The sequence below is a fragment of the Rhincodon typus genome, chromosome 42, assembly GCF_021869965.1.
Source record: "Rhincodon typus isolate 14 chromosome 42, sRhiTyp1.1, whole genome shotgun sequence".
In the NCBI taxonomy this organism is placed as follows: Eukaryota; Metazoa; Chordata; class Chondrichthyes; order Orectolobiformes; family Rhincodontidae; genus Rhincodon; species Rhincodon typus.
Genome location: NC_063373.1, coordinates 6,962,877 through 6,980,466, shown reverse-complemented (window position 1 = coordinate 6,980,466; position 17,590 = coordinate 6,962,877). Strand labels below are relative to the sequence as shown.

At 46.0% G+C, this 17,590-nt stretch overlaps 1 protein-coding gene across 1 annotated transcript; it reads right to left on the bottom strand.

Annotated features, from left to right (window-relative positions):
- Window positions 1-4,408: 4,408 nt before the first annotated feature.
- LOC109911283 (gastrula zinc finger protein XlCGF8.2DB-like) lies at window positions 4,409-16,223 on the bottom strand. The gene is made up of 2 exons (XM_048619249.1): window positions 16,095-16,223; window positions 4,409-13,521 (listed from the first exon to the last, which is right to left on the bottom strand). The coding sequence occupies exon 2, from the start codon at window positions 12,596-12,598 to the stop codon at window positions 11,576-11,578; it is 1,023 nt and encodes a 340-aa protein (XP_048475206.1). The 5' UTR covers window positions 12,599-13,521; window positions 16,095-16,223; the 3' UTR covers window positions 4,409-11,575.
- Window positions 16,224-17,590: the final 1,367 nt, after the last annotated feature.

The following is a 17,590-nucleotide window of genomic DNA, read 5'->3' as shown; positions in this document are numbered from 1 at the left end:
GTGTGTGTGTGTGTGTGATGGAGAGAGAGAGAGTGTGTGTGTGTGTGTGTGTGTGATGGAGAGAGAGAGAGTGTGTGTGTGCGTGATGGAGAGAGTGTGTGTGTGTGTAAGTGTGTGTGATGGAGAGAGAGAGTGTGTGTGTGATGGAGAGAGAGTGTGTGTGTGTGTGATGGAGAGAGAGAGAGCGTGTGTGTGTGTGTGTGATGGAGACCGTGTGTGTGTGATGGAAAGTGTGTGATGGAGTGTGTGTGTGTGTTTGTGTTAGAGAGATGGAGAGTGTGCATGTGTATGTGAGATAGAGAGAGATGGAGAGAGAGTGTGTGTGTGTGTCTGAATATGTGCATGCACCTGCATGTGTCTGAGCTTGCGTCGTGTAAGTGTACGTGTGTCTGAGCCTGTATATTTCAGAGCCTGAATGCATCAATGAGCCTGACTGTGTTTAAGCACATGCATGTCTGAGCGTCTGGTAGTACATGTGTTTGAGTGCTGAATGAATCTGACTGCGGAATTTTGATTCAGTTAATTGATAAATGCACCAATGGAGATTTCACTTGACTGATAACTGGGATAGAGGGAGTCATTTTATGAAAGATTGGGTGTCTGAGCCTATGTGTCTGAGCCTGCATGTGGTTGAGTATGCATCAGTGAGCATGCGTGTGTCTGAGCCTATGTGTCTGAACCTGCGTGTGTCTGAACCTGTGTATGTCTGAACCTGTGTGTGTCTGAGCGTGCGTGTGTCTGAGCCTGCATGTTTCAGCATGCATCAGTGAGCCTGTGTCTGAGCCTGCGTGTGTCTGAACTTGCGTGTCTGAGCCTGCGTATGTCTGAACCTGTGTGTGTCTGAGCGTGCGTGTGTCTGAGCCTGCATGTTTGAGCATGCATCAGTGAGCCTGCGTGTTTGAGTATGCATTGGAGAGCGTTCACGCATCTGAGCATGTGTGTGTCTGAGCCTCCGTGTGTCTGAGCTCAGATATCTGAACCTGCGTGTGTCTGAACCTATGTGCCTGGGCCCGCGTGTGTCTGAGCCTGTGAATGTCTCAAGCGTGCGTGTGTCTGAACCTATGTATGTCTGAGCCTGCATCAGTGAGTGCACATATGTCTGAGCCTGCATCAGTGCAACGATGTGCAAATGTGTTGGGCCCCTAATCCACTGGAGTTTAGAGGAATGAGAGGCAATCTGATTGGAACATAGGCGACCCTGAGGGGAATTAACAGGGATGACCTTGAGAGGAGATTTCACCTTGTGGGAGAGACTGGAATGAAAAAATAAATTTCAAAATAAGAGGCCTCCCATTTAGGAGGGACGAATGGGGGAGCAACCTCAAAGAGCCAAATGAACTACTCCAGCTTCTTACTTGCATCTTTGTGTCCGTCTGTATAAATCTGGAATTAAAACCTCCTCTCAGTCATACTTGTCCGAAAAGAAGATTCGTAGAACACAGAAAAATAGCCTTTGGCCCATCAAGTCTGTACTGATCAAACACAACCACCTAACTATTCTAATCCCTCTTTCCCTCACTTGGCCCATAGCCTTGTGTGCCTTGGCATCGTAAATGTGCATCCAGTTGCTTCTTGAATGTTATGTCCTGAAGTCAATTCCAGTCTCCCACCACCCTATACATCACCCTCTAAATCTCTGCCCCCTTATCTTAAATCAATGCTCCGTGGTCATTGATCCCTCATCAAGGGGAAAGGTCTCTTCCCATCTACCACATCTATGACCCTTAAATAACTTTATACATCTCAATCAAGTCCCCCCACCCCCACCACCACCCTTCAGTGCCCTCTGCTCCAAGAAAAACAGCCTCAGTGTGTCCAATCTCTCTTCATTACAAAAACTCTCCAACACAGGCAATATCCTGGTAAATCTCCTCTGCATCCTCTCCAGAGCGATCACATCCCACCTATATTGTGGTTGCCAGGCTGCACACAGTACTCTAGCTGTGGCAAAGCAACGTTTTATACAATTCCAACAGAACCTCCCCGATCTTAAACTCTATGGCTCAGCTGAGACCATGATCAGATAGGCCAGTGGGCCGAGGAGTGGCAGATGGAGTTTAATTTAGATAAGTGTGAAGTGTTGCATTTTGGTAAGGCAAATCAGGGCAGGACTTACACACTTAATGGTACAGCCCTGGGGAGTGTTGCCAAACAAAGGGACCTTGGGGTGCAGGTGCATAGTTCCTTGAACGTGGAGTTGCAGGTAGACAGGATAGTGAAGAAGGCATTTGGCATGTTTGCCTTCATTGGTCAGCGCATTGAATATAGGAGTTGGGACGTCATGTTGCGGATGTACAAGACATTTGTGGAGCCACTTTTAGAATACATTCAATTCTGGTCTCCCTGCTAATAGAAAGACATTGTTAAACTTGAAAAGGTTCAGAAAAGATTTACAAGGATGATGCTGCGATTGGAGGATTTGAGCTACAGGAAGAGGCTGAGTAGGTTGAGGCTATTTTCCCTGGACTGTCAGATCTGAGAGGTTATAAAATCATGAAGGGCATGGATAGCGTGAATAGCCAAGGTCTTTTTCCTAGGCTGGTGGAATCCAGAGCTAGATGGCACAGGTTTAAGGTGAGAGGGGAAATTTTAAAAGGGATCTGAGGGGTAATTTTTTCACAGAGGGTGGTGTGTGTATGGAAAGAGCTCCTGGAGGAAGTGGTGGAGGCAGGTACAATTACAACATTTAGAAGACATTTGGATAGGTATGTGAATAGGGAGGATTTGAACAGATATGGGCCAAAAGCTGGCAAATGATACTAGATAAGTTTAGGATATCTGGTAGGGATGGACAAGTTGGATCAAAGGGTCTGTTTCTGTGCTGTATAACTCTGTGACTCTATAACTCTGTGACTCTATAATAAAAGCATGTACATTCTTAACCACTTCATTTACATGTCCTGCTACTTTAAGAGACTGAGGGACATGCACACCAAGGTCCTACTTTATCATACATTTACTCGCTTTGTTTGTCCTGCCCAAATGCATCACCTTATATTTATCAGGATTGAACTCCATTTGCCACTGATCAGTCCATCTAACCAGCCGGTCGAAATCCTCCTGCAATCTAAGGCTGTCCTCCTCAGTATTTATCACCCTACCTATTTCTCTATTGATTTTCGTCAAAACTCATCTGATTCACTAAAGTCCGCTGGGAAGGAGTCCTTTACTCAGTGTGGCCTACAGCAATGTGGTTGACTTTTAATCGCCTCCTAAAATGGCCTGGACTGGCATTCCATAGGAGCAGAAGTGAGCCATTCAGCCCATCAAGATTGCTCTGTCATTCAACAAGATCATGGCTGGTCTGATAAACCTCAACTCCACTTTCCTGCCTTTTCTCCATTCCCTTTGGTTCCCTTACTGATTAAAATGCTGTCTGTCTCAGCCTTGAATACACTTAATGACCCAGCCTCAACAGCCCCTCTGTGGTAAAGAATTCCACAGATTCACTCCCCTCGGAGAGAAGAAATTCCTCCTCATCTCTGTCCTCAGTGGGCGACCCCTCACTCTGAGATGATGCACCTCTGAGGCCTAGACTCTCTTACACAAGGGGAAACAACCTCTCCACATCTCCCCTGTCAAGTCCCCATATGAACCTTGTCTGTTTCAATTAGGTCGCCTCTCATTTTTCTAAACTCCAAAAAGTACAGGGCCAATCTACTCAACCTCTCCTCTTAAGACAGTCCTTCCACACCTGGGACCAGCCTAGTGAACTTTCTCTGGCAGGTTCCAGATGTGGATACAATGTGTAAACATAACCAAACACTGATATGTGCAGACTGATAGCACTAGGAGACACCTCTGCCCATAACTTCAAGCATTAATTTTACATGCAACACAGACGTGATGTCCATTGGAGCTGCTGAAATGCACAGAACTTCAGATCACATTCCCATTTACGTCAGAAGTAACCGAAAAACCCTGTAGGGTGTCCTGTAAGGAAAAAAGAACCTAGAGGAGGGATAGTCACACAAAATACAGATAAAGTGTTACATGAAAATGTCCATCATGAATCTGTACCAGTTATTTTGAATCCCTCAGGTATTCATGGTGTCCAAAACTTTTACCTAGCATTTATTAGGAAGTGGTCAACAGGTTGTTTAATCAAGAGGGTTACACAATCTAAGGGAAAAACAGGAAGCGCTGATGTTTGAAAGGAGATGGCACAGGCATTTCTACAGTTAATGGGCCAGACATCAGTATGATAAGTGATTGATTAAATCAATTAACTTCTCAAGCTAAAGGCATACTAGGTGCGATGAATGATTACACTAATTGGACACTACGAACGGTTTTGCATTTTGTATTGTTAACATGTTAGAATTACAGTGGCGCAACTAACAAGTGCACAAAGGAAGCAGGAAACAACAGTCAATATCAAATAAGTAACTTTGTGTATATACGCAAGTGAATATTGGATCAGTACACAAACTATAAATTAAATGATAAAGGGAGTAGTTCCCACACGGGTTGACAACACTAAATTAAGGAACTTAGCTGATGACACAGGAACCTTAAGTAACATCTCTGTACGAGAGTTAAGGAGGTTCTACCTTATGCAGTAGAAAAAGGGGTAGACTTGCAGGGACAGCACTTAAGGAATGCCAAGACTGATAAAGCTACTGTTCGTCCCTATCCCACTTATAAAACTGGAAAAGCTATATGCGGTTTTGAGTCCAGCAGGAATGAAAGTTGACTGTACTCTCAAAATTTCAAGTAGCACTTGAGACAATGTAATCAGAGTTGGATATGCAGGTGAAGGACAATACTGTATCACAGCATCTTCAAAAGAATATCTTGTCCCATTACTGATGCAGTAGCTTGCATTCACCCTCAAATGCCCATGCACAAAGCAACAATGGAATTGTTTTATGTCAGAAGAAAATCTGTGACTTTTGATGTGACTGACTCAGCTGCAGAAATGGTTATGTGTCATTGACAAAAATATGAGGTCTATATTGCCCTGCAAAGGGAACATTTGGAAGACATGAAAGGGACTTTGAGAAAGGCAGATAGATTATACATTAGGGACAAACATTAAGGGACATTCTTGATGGGATGACGTCTAGAATCAGGGAAGTCATATACAGCCAACCACATGGGTTCATATTATTGCATTGCTGGTAGTTGTTAAGGCACGTTAAAAGCTGCAATGGGTGAAGCATAATGCATGGTTATTCCTGTATTTTTGTTTTGTCCATGTTTATTTCTTCATGCATTTTTATTACTCTTGTGATTTATTTCCTGATCATCATTCTGTACTTCATTTATTGATTAATTTGCATATATCTGTACCACATAATGGAATGGTACATTTTTAAAGAGTGCATGGCATAGCAACTCAGCTGGGATATAAACCGATACAGGGGGAAATGTCCAACTACTAGTGTTTGTTCATCATATTAAAAGTAATGAACAAAGAGGAGGGAGTGTGATATTCTCGACTTCAGAACTTTAATATATGGATTAAGTGAATCAACAGAAGATAAACCATTAAATGAAGAAAGAAGCAGGAATAACTCTGATTGGAATAAATTAATAAAGAAAAGGACAAACTTACACAGGAATTGAAAGCAATTAGGGAAAAGAGGGAGGTAAAACGATATAAACAAAACTGCTTTGACACCCGCTCATAGAGATGTACAACATGGAAATGGGCCCTTCAGTCCAACACGTCTGTGCCAACCAGATATCCTAAACTACTCTGGTCCCATTTGCCAGCATTTGGCCCGTATCCCTCTAAACCCTTCCTATTCATGTACCCATCCAGATGCCATTAAATGTTCTCATTGTACCAGCCTCCCCCACTTCCCTGGCAGCTCATTCCATACACGCACCGCCCTCTGTGTGGAAAAAGTCCTCCCTTAGATCCCTTCCAAATTTTTCCCCTCTCACCTTAAACCTATAACCTCTAGGTTTGAACTCCCCTACCCTGGGAAGACGACCTTGGCTATTCACCCTATCCATGCCCCTCGTGATTTTATAAACCTCAATAAGGTCACCCCTCAGCCTGCCACGCTCCAGGGAAAATAGCCCCAGCCCTATTCAGCCTCTCCCTATAGCTCAAACCCTCCAACCCTGGCAACATCCTCATAAATCTTTTCTGAGCCCTTTCTAGTTTCACAACATCCCTCCTATAGCAGGGAGACCAGAATTACACACAGTACTCCAAAAGTGGCTGAACTAAAGTCCTGTACAGACGCAACATGACCTCCCAACTCCTATACTCAATGCACTGACCAATAAAGACAAGCATACCAAACTATGAACCTGCACGTCAAGGTCTCTTCGTTCAGCAACACTCCCCAGGACCTTACCATTAAGGGTATAAGTTCTGAGATAACAAGGTGTAGAGCTGGATGAACACAGCAGGCCAAGCAGCATCAGAGGAGCAGGAAAACTGACGTTTCAGCCCTAGACCCTTCTTCAGAAAATCATATAAGTATAAATCCTGCCCTGATTTGGCTTTCCAAAATGCAGCATTTCACATTTATCTAAATTTAACTCCACCTGCCACTGCTTGACCCATTGATCTATTGTGCTCGATAAACTGGATGCTTTATTGCCACAAAGGACAAGGATTGCCCTGCAGAAGAATTTCAGAAAGTTTATCACAGGAAAGCTGTCTCTTCAGACAGACAGTCAATGCCAAATACAACAAGGAATAAAGAGACTACTTCTGAAGGCAACTGAGACTTGCAGTAATTTGGATGAAAGGACTTTGGGAAAATCATCAGTACTATCACACAAAGATCAAAGGACAAAAGTCTGTATCAGAATTGAACACCAGAACTCCTCCCTATCAGTGCTCCAAAGATGAACTTTGCACAAGGATTGAAACCTGGACACTTCCAGAGACAGACCACTGTTGGTGGGATCCTAGTCAGATTCCACCATTAATCGGGTAATAGCCAAATTGGGTTGTGAGGCTTAACTTTGCTTACGTGAAGGGTCTTAATTTCATTCCTGCATGCAATAAAGTTTAAATCATTGTTTCGGTACTTGATTGTGAGATTTCTTAATTAATAGCCGAATTAAGGGTAATTTGTGGAGATGTGCCCACAACAGAAGGACACATTTACCATCAAGGGAGGACAGTGGAGGTCACGAGGCTGATATCTGGAATGGCAGGACTGTCCTATGAGGAGGGATTGGTTCAATTGGGCCTGTAATCACTCAACTGTAGAAGGATGAGATGGAAAATTACAAAACTCCAACAGGGAGCATGTTTCCCCTAGTTGGACAGTCAAGAATCAAGGGCACACATTCTCAGGATACAGGGCAGAACATTTAGGATCATTCAGAACCTCATTTTTCGCTTGGGGACCCTGCAACCTTCTGGGCTCAATATCAAGTTCAATAACTTTAGGGCTTGAGCTCTCCCATGTCCTCATCCTAACCCCCCACACACCAGGCCTTGTTATCACACAGTCTGCTATCACACACAACCCATTGTTAGCCACTAACAGTCCCCATTAATAGCTATTCACCCTCCTAGCCAGATCATTATCCACTCCTTTGTTTGTCCAACTGTTCTTCTCTCTCTTTGGACTCTATCCCCACTTATCATTTACTCCTTACCCCCCTTTCCCCACCCTGTCTTCTGTATTTAAACCAACATATTTCTAGCTACCATCAGTTCTGAAGAAAGGTCACTCGACTCAAAACATTAACCCTGATTTCTCTCCACAGATGCTGCCAGACCTGCTGAGCTTTTCCAACAATTCCGTTGTGGCTTCCCATTTAGGACTGAGATGAGAAATAATATCTTCATTCAAAGCAGGGTAGTAAACCTGTGGAATTTTCTACCATGATAAGCTGTGCAGGCCAAATACTCAAGAAACAGATTTTTTTTAGATTTTAAGGACATTATGGGGAATGAGCTCGAGGATCAGTCATGATCATATTGAATGGTGGTGCAGGCTCAAAGGGCCAAATGGCCTACATTTGCTCTTAATTTTGATAAAAAATCACTGACCTTTTTGTCAAACATGGTTTCCATTTTGTGAATCCATGCTGACCCCATCCACTTTGACCTTTCTTTTCTAAGCATGTGGTTATTTTTTTTCCTTTATTCATTCACGGGATGAGGGCGTCGCTGGTCAGGCAGCATTTATTGCCCATCCCTAATTGCCCAGAGGGCAGTTCAGAGTCAACTACATTGCTGTGGGTCTGGAGTCACATGTAGGCACAGATCAGGTAAGGATGGCAGTTTCCTTCCCTAAAGGACGTTAGGGAATCAGATGGGTATTTTCCAACAATTGACAATGGATTCATGGCCATCATTAGACTGTTAATTCCAGATATTCAAATTCCACCATCTGCCATGGCGGGATTCGAACTCAGGTCCTCAGAACATTATCTGCGTCTCTGGATTAACAGTCCAGTGGTAATACCACTAGGCCATTGCCTCCCCTATCACATTGTTACTAATATATTTCAGCATTTTCCTTACTATTGACATGAAACTGACAGTTCTGTAGTTCTCCACACACTTCTCCCTTCCTAAGTAATGAAGTTACATTTGCTACTTTCTTCTCCTGGTGTACAAACTGTTCTGACCATTTGAAATTTGGCAATTTCGCATTTATCCCAATGTGTGAAGGATGAAAAGTATAAAGGCACGTTCCTCTCCTTTCAGACTCTGATCAACGTCAAAGGGACAAGGAGGGGATGCAGAGGGTTGGGACATGGAATATCCGACTGCAAATATTTTGGGGTTTTGGGTGAGAGGATGTTGGGGTAAGAACAGAAACCTTTCAAAGGGTTCAGGAATAAAAACAGAATGGCCAGAAGGACACAGTGGCTTGATCAGACTCTGGGACCTGAAGCTCGGTGTTTCTAATGTCTCAGGAGCCAGAGAGAAAGTCAAATCAATCTATTTCTGCGTTTGCTTTCACTTCTTTATTGAGGAGTTGAAATTCCAAACTTGGAGCTCTGCAGAAGATTAACAGTGTGATTCCGTACAGAGGCCAGGATACAGGCTTCTAAAAGATTCTGATCACCATTTATCTAGGATTAATCAGAACAACACACCCTGAACACCAACCAGTTAGCCCTGGGAGCAGGGAAATCATGACAGAGATCAATGTTTTAAATCTTTTCCTAATTTGGGTGCCAGGGTGGGGGTGAGAAATCGTAGCAGTGTTGTGGGAAAGAGAAAAAAACCAGTGCAACGTCCAGCAAGATGGTGTGAAATCGGACATTTCAGGTGAGATCAGGAGGTGACCAGAGACGCCTTGGGGACTGAGATCACTGCATGTATTGTGCACACCTTCACGATCCGCAGTCCCTGGGAGCTTTTCACATTGAACTTTTGACAAACTGCTGGCGTTTGGCTCAGATGTCAAAATGTCACCCTCGGCATAAAAGCACCGCTGGCCTTCCCATGAAGGAGGAGCACAGAGCAGTTATGTTACTGTCAACAGAGCTAAGGAACCAGAGATGTCAGTTCAAATCCAAACACAGCAGCTTGGGTAAGGCAGGGAAGACCTTTGTTTTAATTTAATAAATCTGGAATTTAACTTCAGGACACGTACCTTTAAAAGCTGCCCACGTCATCCCTAGATTATCATTAAAAAAAACCTCTCTGGTTCCATGGAGAAGGAATCCTTACCCAGTCTAACCAGCATGTGTGCGACTCCAAACCCACAGCAATGAGAGTGACTCTCCAATCTACACAGCACTGATACAGCAGAACACTCAGCTGTCACCACCATCATCATCTAAAAGGAAATTGAGGATGGGCAATAAATGCGGGCCCAGCCAGCGACATCCCCATTACGAAATGATACTTAGAAAATAATAACAAAACACATCTGACAGCAGCATGGTGGCTCAGTGGTTAGCAGTGCTGCCTCACAGAACCAGGGACCCAGGTTCAATTCCACCCTCAAAATGACTGTCTGTGTGGAGTTTGCACATTCTCCCCGCGTCTGTGCGGGTTTCATCCGTGCGCTCCGGTTTCCTCCCACAGCCTACAGATGTGCGGGTTAGGAGGACTGCCTATGCTAAATTGTCCATTGTGTCTAGGGATGTGCAGGCTCGGTGGATTAGCCACAGGAAATGCAAGGCTATAGGGATAGGGAGAGGGGTGGGTTTGGGACGGATGCTCTTCAGAGGGTTGATGCAGACTTAATGGGCCAAACGGCCTCTTTCTGCATGATAGTGATTCTATGATTCTAGCATGTTGATGTGGAGACAGAATCAGAGTCACCAATCTCCTTCTATCTGATATAAACCAGCCCCACACTCTCGGATTCAAATAAGAGGTGTTGACATTATGAGAATCTTTGGAAACAGAGAAAATGTTTTTGTAGAAACCTATAAATTCCTATCAGGACTAGACAGGATAAATGCAGGAATCCCAATGACTGTGGAGCCCAGAATCAGAAGTCACAGTCTAAAGTTACAGTTAGGTCATTTAGGCCTGATGCTCTTCCAAAGGGAGCAGTTACACAGCCATCCAGCATGGAAACAGACCCTTAGGTCCAAGTAGTCCATGCCAACCATGTTCCCAAACTAAACTGGTCCCACCTGCCTGCATTTGGTCTATATCCCTCCAAACATTTCTTATCCATGTACTTATCTAAATGTCTTTTAAACGTTATAACTGTAGCGGAATCCACCACTTCCTCCAGAAGTTCATTCCACACACTAACCACTCTCTGTGTAAAGAGGTCACTCAGGGAAAAGACTTTTGCTATTCACCTTATCTATAGCCCTCATGATTTTACATACCTCTATAAAGTCACCCTTCAAACTCCTATGCTCCAGTGAAAAAAGGTAACAGGCTTCCCTGTCTATTTTTACATCTCAAACCGTCCGTTCCAGGCGACATCCTGATAAGTCTTTTCCGAACCCTCTCCAACTTAATCATACACTTCCTGTTAAAAGCTTCTCTTTTCCTTCTTATCCAGGGTTCTCTGGGCTTGTTGCTTCCATATTTCACAAATGGAAGATGTCGGGCCCATACTCTCACCAATTCTATTTGGAATGCCCTCTACTGTTCTCCTGTAAATTTACTCAGAAGTAGCTGTTCTCAGTCAACTTTGGCTAGATTCTGCCTTTTTTTAATAAAACCTGTCTTTCCCCCAAAGTACTGGAGTCTATTATAAAGGATGTAATGGCACAGCACTTAGAAACACATAATACAACCAAGCAGTGTCAACATAGCTTCACGAAAGGGAAATCATGCCTGACAAACCCACCACAGTTGTTCAAGAAGGCAACAAGCAGGGCTGAGTAAAGAAAAACAACAGATGCGATAGTTGATCAACAGGAGACAACCACCAAGACATAATGGAGGGAATGCAGGCAAAATCTCTTTACCCAAACAAGGGCGAGTGTGTGGAACTCGCTGTCACAGGAAGTGGCCAAAGGTAATAATTTTGATGCATTTCACTAGAGGTCAAAGGGGCAGAGGGTTACGATGGTGGGATGTAAATGAGAAAAAACTGGACGAGGTCTGAGTGCAGGACAAACATCAGCATGGAGTGGTGGCGCTGAGTGAGCTGCTGTATTATCTCAAGGTGTTCAGAAAGAGGATGGGCCCCGATCTGGTGTGAGGACTACTCTATGACCGTGTCCCCACCGTCAGGTGACCCCGACGGTGCCTCAGCATGTTGGAGGACTGAGTGAAGCCCTTGCCGCACACTGAGCAAATGAAGGGTCTCTCCCCGGTGTGGACCCGCTGGTGGGTGAGGAGGTGCGTGGAGTGAGTGAAGCCCTTGCCGCACAGCGAGCAGGAGAACGGCCTCTCCCCGGTCTGAGTCCGGCAGTGGTTCAGTAGCTCCTTGGCGCGCGGGAAGCTCATGCCGCAGTCTGGGCACGCACGGGCATTGGCGTGAAGCTGCCGATGGGCCCTCAGGCTGGTTGACACAGCAAAGGCCTTCCCGCACTCGGAGCAGGCGTACGGCTGCTGGCCCATGTGAATGTGCCGGTGCGTCAGGAGGTGCGACAGCTGAGTGAATCCCTTCCTGCACTCGGAGCAAGCGAACGGCCGCTCCCCCGTGTGGACCCGCTGGTGGGTCAGGAGATTGGACGAGCTTTTGAACCACTTCCCACAGACAAAGCAGCTGAAGGGCCTCTCCCCAGTGTGAACGCGCTGGTGGGTCAGGAGGTGGGACAACTGGGTGAAGCCCCTCCCGCACGTGGGGCAGGTGAAGGGCTTGTCTCCGCTGTGAAGCCGCTGGTGGGTCAGGAGGTTGGCCGATCTGGTGAAGCCCTTCCCGCACGCGGAGCATGTGAACGGTCTCTCCCGGGTGTGGACCCGCTGGTGCGTCAGCAGGGTGGATGACTGAGCGAACCCATTCCCGCACACCGGGCAGGTGAATGGCCGCCTGCCCGAATGGATCCACTGGTGGGTCAGCATGTTTGACAGCCGAGTGAAGCCCTTCCCGCACACTGAGCAGATGAATGGCCTCTCCCCAGTGTGGACCCGCTGGTGGGTCAGGAGGTGGGAGGTCTGAGTGAACCCCTTCCCACACACGGAGCAGGTGAACGGCCTCTCCCCGGTGTGACCACGCCAGTGAATCTCCAGCAGGGACGGGTAGTTGAAACCTTTCCCACAGTCCCCACATTTACACGGTTTCTCCATGGTGCCAGTTTCCTTGGGTCACTTCAAGTGGGACAATCACTTGAGGCCTGGTTCATAAACACAGAACACGTATGTCTTCACTCCTCAGTGTGAATGGTGCAATGTTCTTGCAGTCTGTGTAACTGGTTAAAGCTCTTCCCACAGTCAGTTCACTGGAACACATGGATGTATGTGTCAGTGCTGTTCCAGTCACACTGATGTTCAATACACTCTTCCCACAGGCAGAATAGACAAACATTTCTCTGTCCACATTGTCAAGCTGCTGATAACGTAAGTGACCCAGTCATATTCTGCTGCTGATCACAGGAGTGACTCTCTCTGTCCTTAAAACGCAACAACCTGTAAATCCTCCTGCTCTCATTTCCTGCAAAAGAAGTTCACAAAAGGTGTCCATTGCTAGGAGCAGAGCACGAATTTGCTGTAAATTGGAACATTCTTCTCAATCTTCTTCCTGAAAAGCTATAAATCGCTGTTGTACATATTCTGGCTGACTTTCCCCTGCTGTTGGAGACTCTCATGGGGACCCAAGAATTGGGGGGCACAGTTTAACAACAGGAGGACTATGAAGAGGGACTTCTTCTCTCAGATAGTTATTAGTCTTTGGAATTCTTTATTCCAGAGAGCACTGGGGGCTGATATACTCCAAGACTGAGTTGGACAATCTTTTTTGACTGACCAGGGAGTCCAGGGTAAGGGGGAGCAGGCAAGAAAGTGAAGTTAAGACCACAACCAAAGCAGCCATGATCTTACTGCATGGCAGAGTTGGCTTGAGGGGTCAGACAGCTGTCCTTGGCTCTATTTCCTGCGATCTCACGAGTAGACACCCACTCTCTGGTTAATCCTTCCCTTAGTTCCAATCTATGATGCCAAATCAAACTTTCACATCTTGTCTTCTTTCTCACTTTGGAGTTCATTGCACCAATCTGAAATCAGGAAACAGCACTCGTTCAGAATTGGAAAATAGAGTCAGAGTGTCACATACCATAAAAACAGGTCCTTCGGACAACCATGTCTAAGCTGACCAACAAACACCAAACTACACTCGTCTTATTTACCTGCACTTGATCCGTAGCCCACTGTGCCCTGGCATTTTAAGTACTCATCCAGTTGATTCTTAAATGTTGAAAAAGTACCTGCCTTCACCACCCTCTCAGGCAGCAGATTCTACATTTCCACCACCCTCTGGGTGAAATCATTTTTCCTTAGATCTCCTCTAAACCATTTACTCCTCACCTTAAATGTGCGTCTACTGCTCTTAGATATGTCTCCCATTGGGAAGAGATTCTCAGGCTCTACCATGTATATGCCTCTCATAATTCTGTACACCTCAATCAGGTGTCCCCCCTCAGCCTTCTCTGCTCCAGTGAAAGCAAGCCCAGCCTATCCAGGTTCTCCTCATAACTTTTCACCCCAAGCAACATCCTGGTGAATCTCCTCTGCACCCTCACCAGTGCAATCACATCCTTCTGATAGTGTGGTAAACAGATCTGCACATGGTACTCCTGCTGTGGCCTAAACAATGCTTTCCAAAGTTGTAACAAGTCTTCCTTGCTCCTATATTCTACACTCTGGCAAAGGAAGGCAAGCATCCCATCAGCCTTCTTCACAACCCTGCCTATCAGTGCTGACACCTTCAGGGACCTATAGACTTGTACAGCAAGGTCCCATTGATCCTCGGTACCTAGGAACCTATAGGTCATAGTGTATATCCTCCCTTATTAGATCTCCCCAAATGCATCACTTCACGCTTTTTAGGATTAAATTCCATCTGCTACTACTCCGCCCAGTTTTGCTTCCAATTCCTAGGCTTCCAGCACCTTCACCCGATTCTTCCCTCTCACAAATTAATTGCTCGTGTTTCTAGGGATAGGTAGTTCACGCGTACCCATCGACTCCCAGAGTTCCACTCTGCCCACACCATTTCCAGCCCCTTCGAGTTTGGAAGGACTCGAAACAAGAACTCTGTTTTTCTCACTCTGCACAGATAATGCTGGACTTACTGAGTTTCTCTGACACTTAACTCTATAAACTCACCTGATTACTTTCTGTGCCTGCATTGCTAACCTGCTGCAATTCACACAGCAACACTTTTCAATGTATTTTACAACAAAATACACATGACAATCAATAAATCAAGTCAAACGCACCAGGCATGGTAGACTGGTTAGCAAAGTTAGGTCATATGGAATACAGGGAGAACTAGCCATTTGGATACAGAACTGGCTCGAAGGTCGAAGACAGAGGGTGGTGGTGGTGGGTTGTTTTTCAGACTGGAGGCCTGTGACCAGAGGTGTGCCACAAGGATCAGTGCTGGGTCCACTGCTTTTTGTCATTTATATAAATGATTTGGATGTGAACATAGGAGGTAAGGTTAGTAAGTTTGCAGATGACACCAAAATTGGTGGTGTAGCAGACAGCGAAGAAGGTTACCTCAGAGTCCGATGGGATCTTGATCAGATGGCCCAGTGGGCCGAGGAGTGGCAGACAGAGTTTAAATTTAGATAAATGTGAGGTGCTGCATTTTTGAAAGGCAATGCAGGGCAGGACTTATATAGTTAATGGTAAGGTCCCAGGGAGTATTGCTGAACAAGGAGACATTGGACTGCAGGTTCCTAGTTCCTTGAAAGTGGAGTCCCAGGTAAATCGTGAAGAAGGTATTTGGTATGCTTGTCTTTATTGGTAGGTGCATTGAGTTTAGGAGTTGGGAGGTCATATTGCAGCTGTACAGAACATTGGTTAGGCCATTTTTGGAATACTGCATTTAATTCTGGTCTCCCTGCTATAGGAAAGATGTTGTGAAGCTTGAAAGGGTTCAGCAAAGATTGACAAAGATGTTACAGGGTTGGACGGCTTGACCCACCGGGAGAGGCTGAATAGGCTGGGGCTGTACTCCCTAGAGCGTCGGAGGCTGAGGTGTGACCTTATACAGGTTTGTAAAATCATGAGGGGCATGGATAGGGTAAATAGACAAGGTCTTTTCCCCAGGATAGAGGAGTCCAAAACTTGAGGGCATAGGTTTGAGGTGAGAGGAGGAAGATTTAGAAGGGCCCTGAGGGACAGCTTTTTCACACAGAGGGTGGTGCGTGTATGGAATGAACAGCCAGAAGTGGTGGAGGCTGGTACAATTACAACATTTAAAAGGCATTTGGATGGGTACATGAATAGGAAGGGTTTAGGCGGACATGGGCCAAATGGGACTAGATTAATTTAGGATTTCTGTTCTGCATGGCTGAGTAGGGTCTATATCCGTGCTGTACATCTCGCCAACTGTAAACACCTAGCTCCTGGTCTTCCTAACATTGAGTGGACAGGGACGTGGTTGACGCACGCGCGGTAATGCCTGGCGGGCGCCTGCCCTCACCACTTGGCGGGCCCAAGGAGCGCGCCTGCGCGGCGGACGCCTGTTGCTAGGACGGTTCCCACCCCTCCCCCGGGGCAGCCGCCGCCGCCACCATCCTACTACCCCACCCCCTCAGACCCGTCCCCGCTGAGGTACCCGTCATCCGTTCACGTCCCCTCTAAACTTGAACCCTTTCAGCGGCGAGACGGGAGAAGGTAAGAACGGAAGCGAGAGACTTCGTTGAAACGCGAAACGAAACAAAAGCGGCCGCCGCATCTCTCGGGGTCCGCCCCGCAACCGCCGAACGTCTGACGCAAGCACGTCGTCGACGTCTGCGGACGGAGAGCAGCGCATGCGCGCCACTGCGGCCCCTCCACGTGGGACAAAAGAGGCAACAATGGGCTCGTGGTCTATCCATTTAAAGGGATGGACCCCAAAGTTATATTAGCATCCAATGTGTCAGCTTGAGAGGAATTGGGCTCCCCAGCCTCACTTTTTGCCCCCGACATCTCTTTGCAGCCTCGTAGTATCCACCCCATGGCTTACCTTTACTGCCCACTTAAGAGTCACACAGCACAGAAAGGCCTCCTTCGGCCCAATCAGTCCATGCCGACCATAATCCCAAACTAAACTAGTCCCACCTGCCCGCTCCTGACATGTATCCCTCAAAACCTTTCTTATTCATGCACTTATCCGAATGTCATAGAGTCATACAGGAAAGAAACAGACCCTTCGGCCCAACCAGTCCATGCCGAACATAATCCCAGACTAAACTACACCCACCTACCTGCTCCTGGCCCACATCCCTCCAAACCTTTCCAATTCATGTATTTATCCAAATGTCTTTTAAACATTGTAACCGTACCCACATCCACCACTTCCTCAGGAAGTTCATTCCACACGCGAACCACGGTCTTGTGTAAAAAATTTGCCCCTCGTTTCTTTTTAAAATCTCTCTCCTCTCACCTTAAAAATGTGCCCCCAGCCTTGAAATTCTGCCACCCGAGGGAAAAGACAACCACCATTCACTCCATCTGTACCTCTCATTATTTTATATACTTCTATAAGATCGCTTCTCAACATCCTACGCTCCAGTGAAAAAAGCCCCATCCTATCCAGCCTTTCTTTATAACTCAAGCCTTTCATTCACAGCGACATCATGGTAATTGTCTTCTGAACCCTCCCCAGCTTAATATCCTTCCTATAACTGGGCAAACTGGACACAGTATTCCAGAAGAGGCCTCACCAATGCCTTGTACAACCTTAACATGACTTCCCAACTCCTATACTCAAAGTACTGAGCAATGACTGAGTCTCATGTCATTAGCTAAATTTCCTCCCCAGCTCTTCATCCAAAACCATTGTTTTGATTTTGGGGGAAGGGGAGAGTGTTCGTGGTCACACTTGGATTCGGAAAGTGAACACACTACAGCCAAGTTTGCCAATGACACAAAAATAGGTGGGAAGGCATATGGCAAGGATGACACAAAAAAGTCGACAGAGAAGATAGGGACAGGTTCAAGTGAGTTGGCAAAAACATGGCGGACGAAAGAAACATGGGAAAGTGTGAGATTGCGCAATTTGTTACAAAGAATAGAGGAGCTAAATATGTAATGGGGAAAACTGCAGAATTAAATAATTTATTGTCACTT

Excerpts from the sequence above, each read along its gene's own strand:
- LOC109911283 (XM_048619249.1), bottom strand. The coding sequence starts at position 12,598 with ATGGAGAAACCGTGTAAATGTGGGGACTGTGGGAAAGGTTTCAACTAC.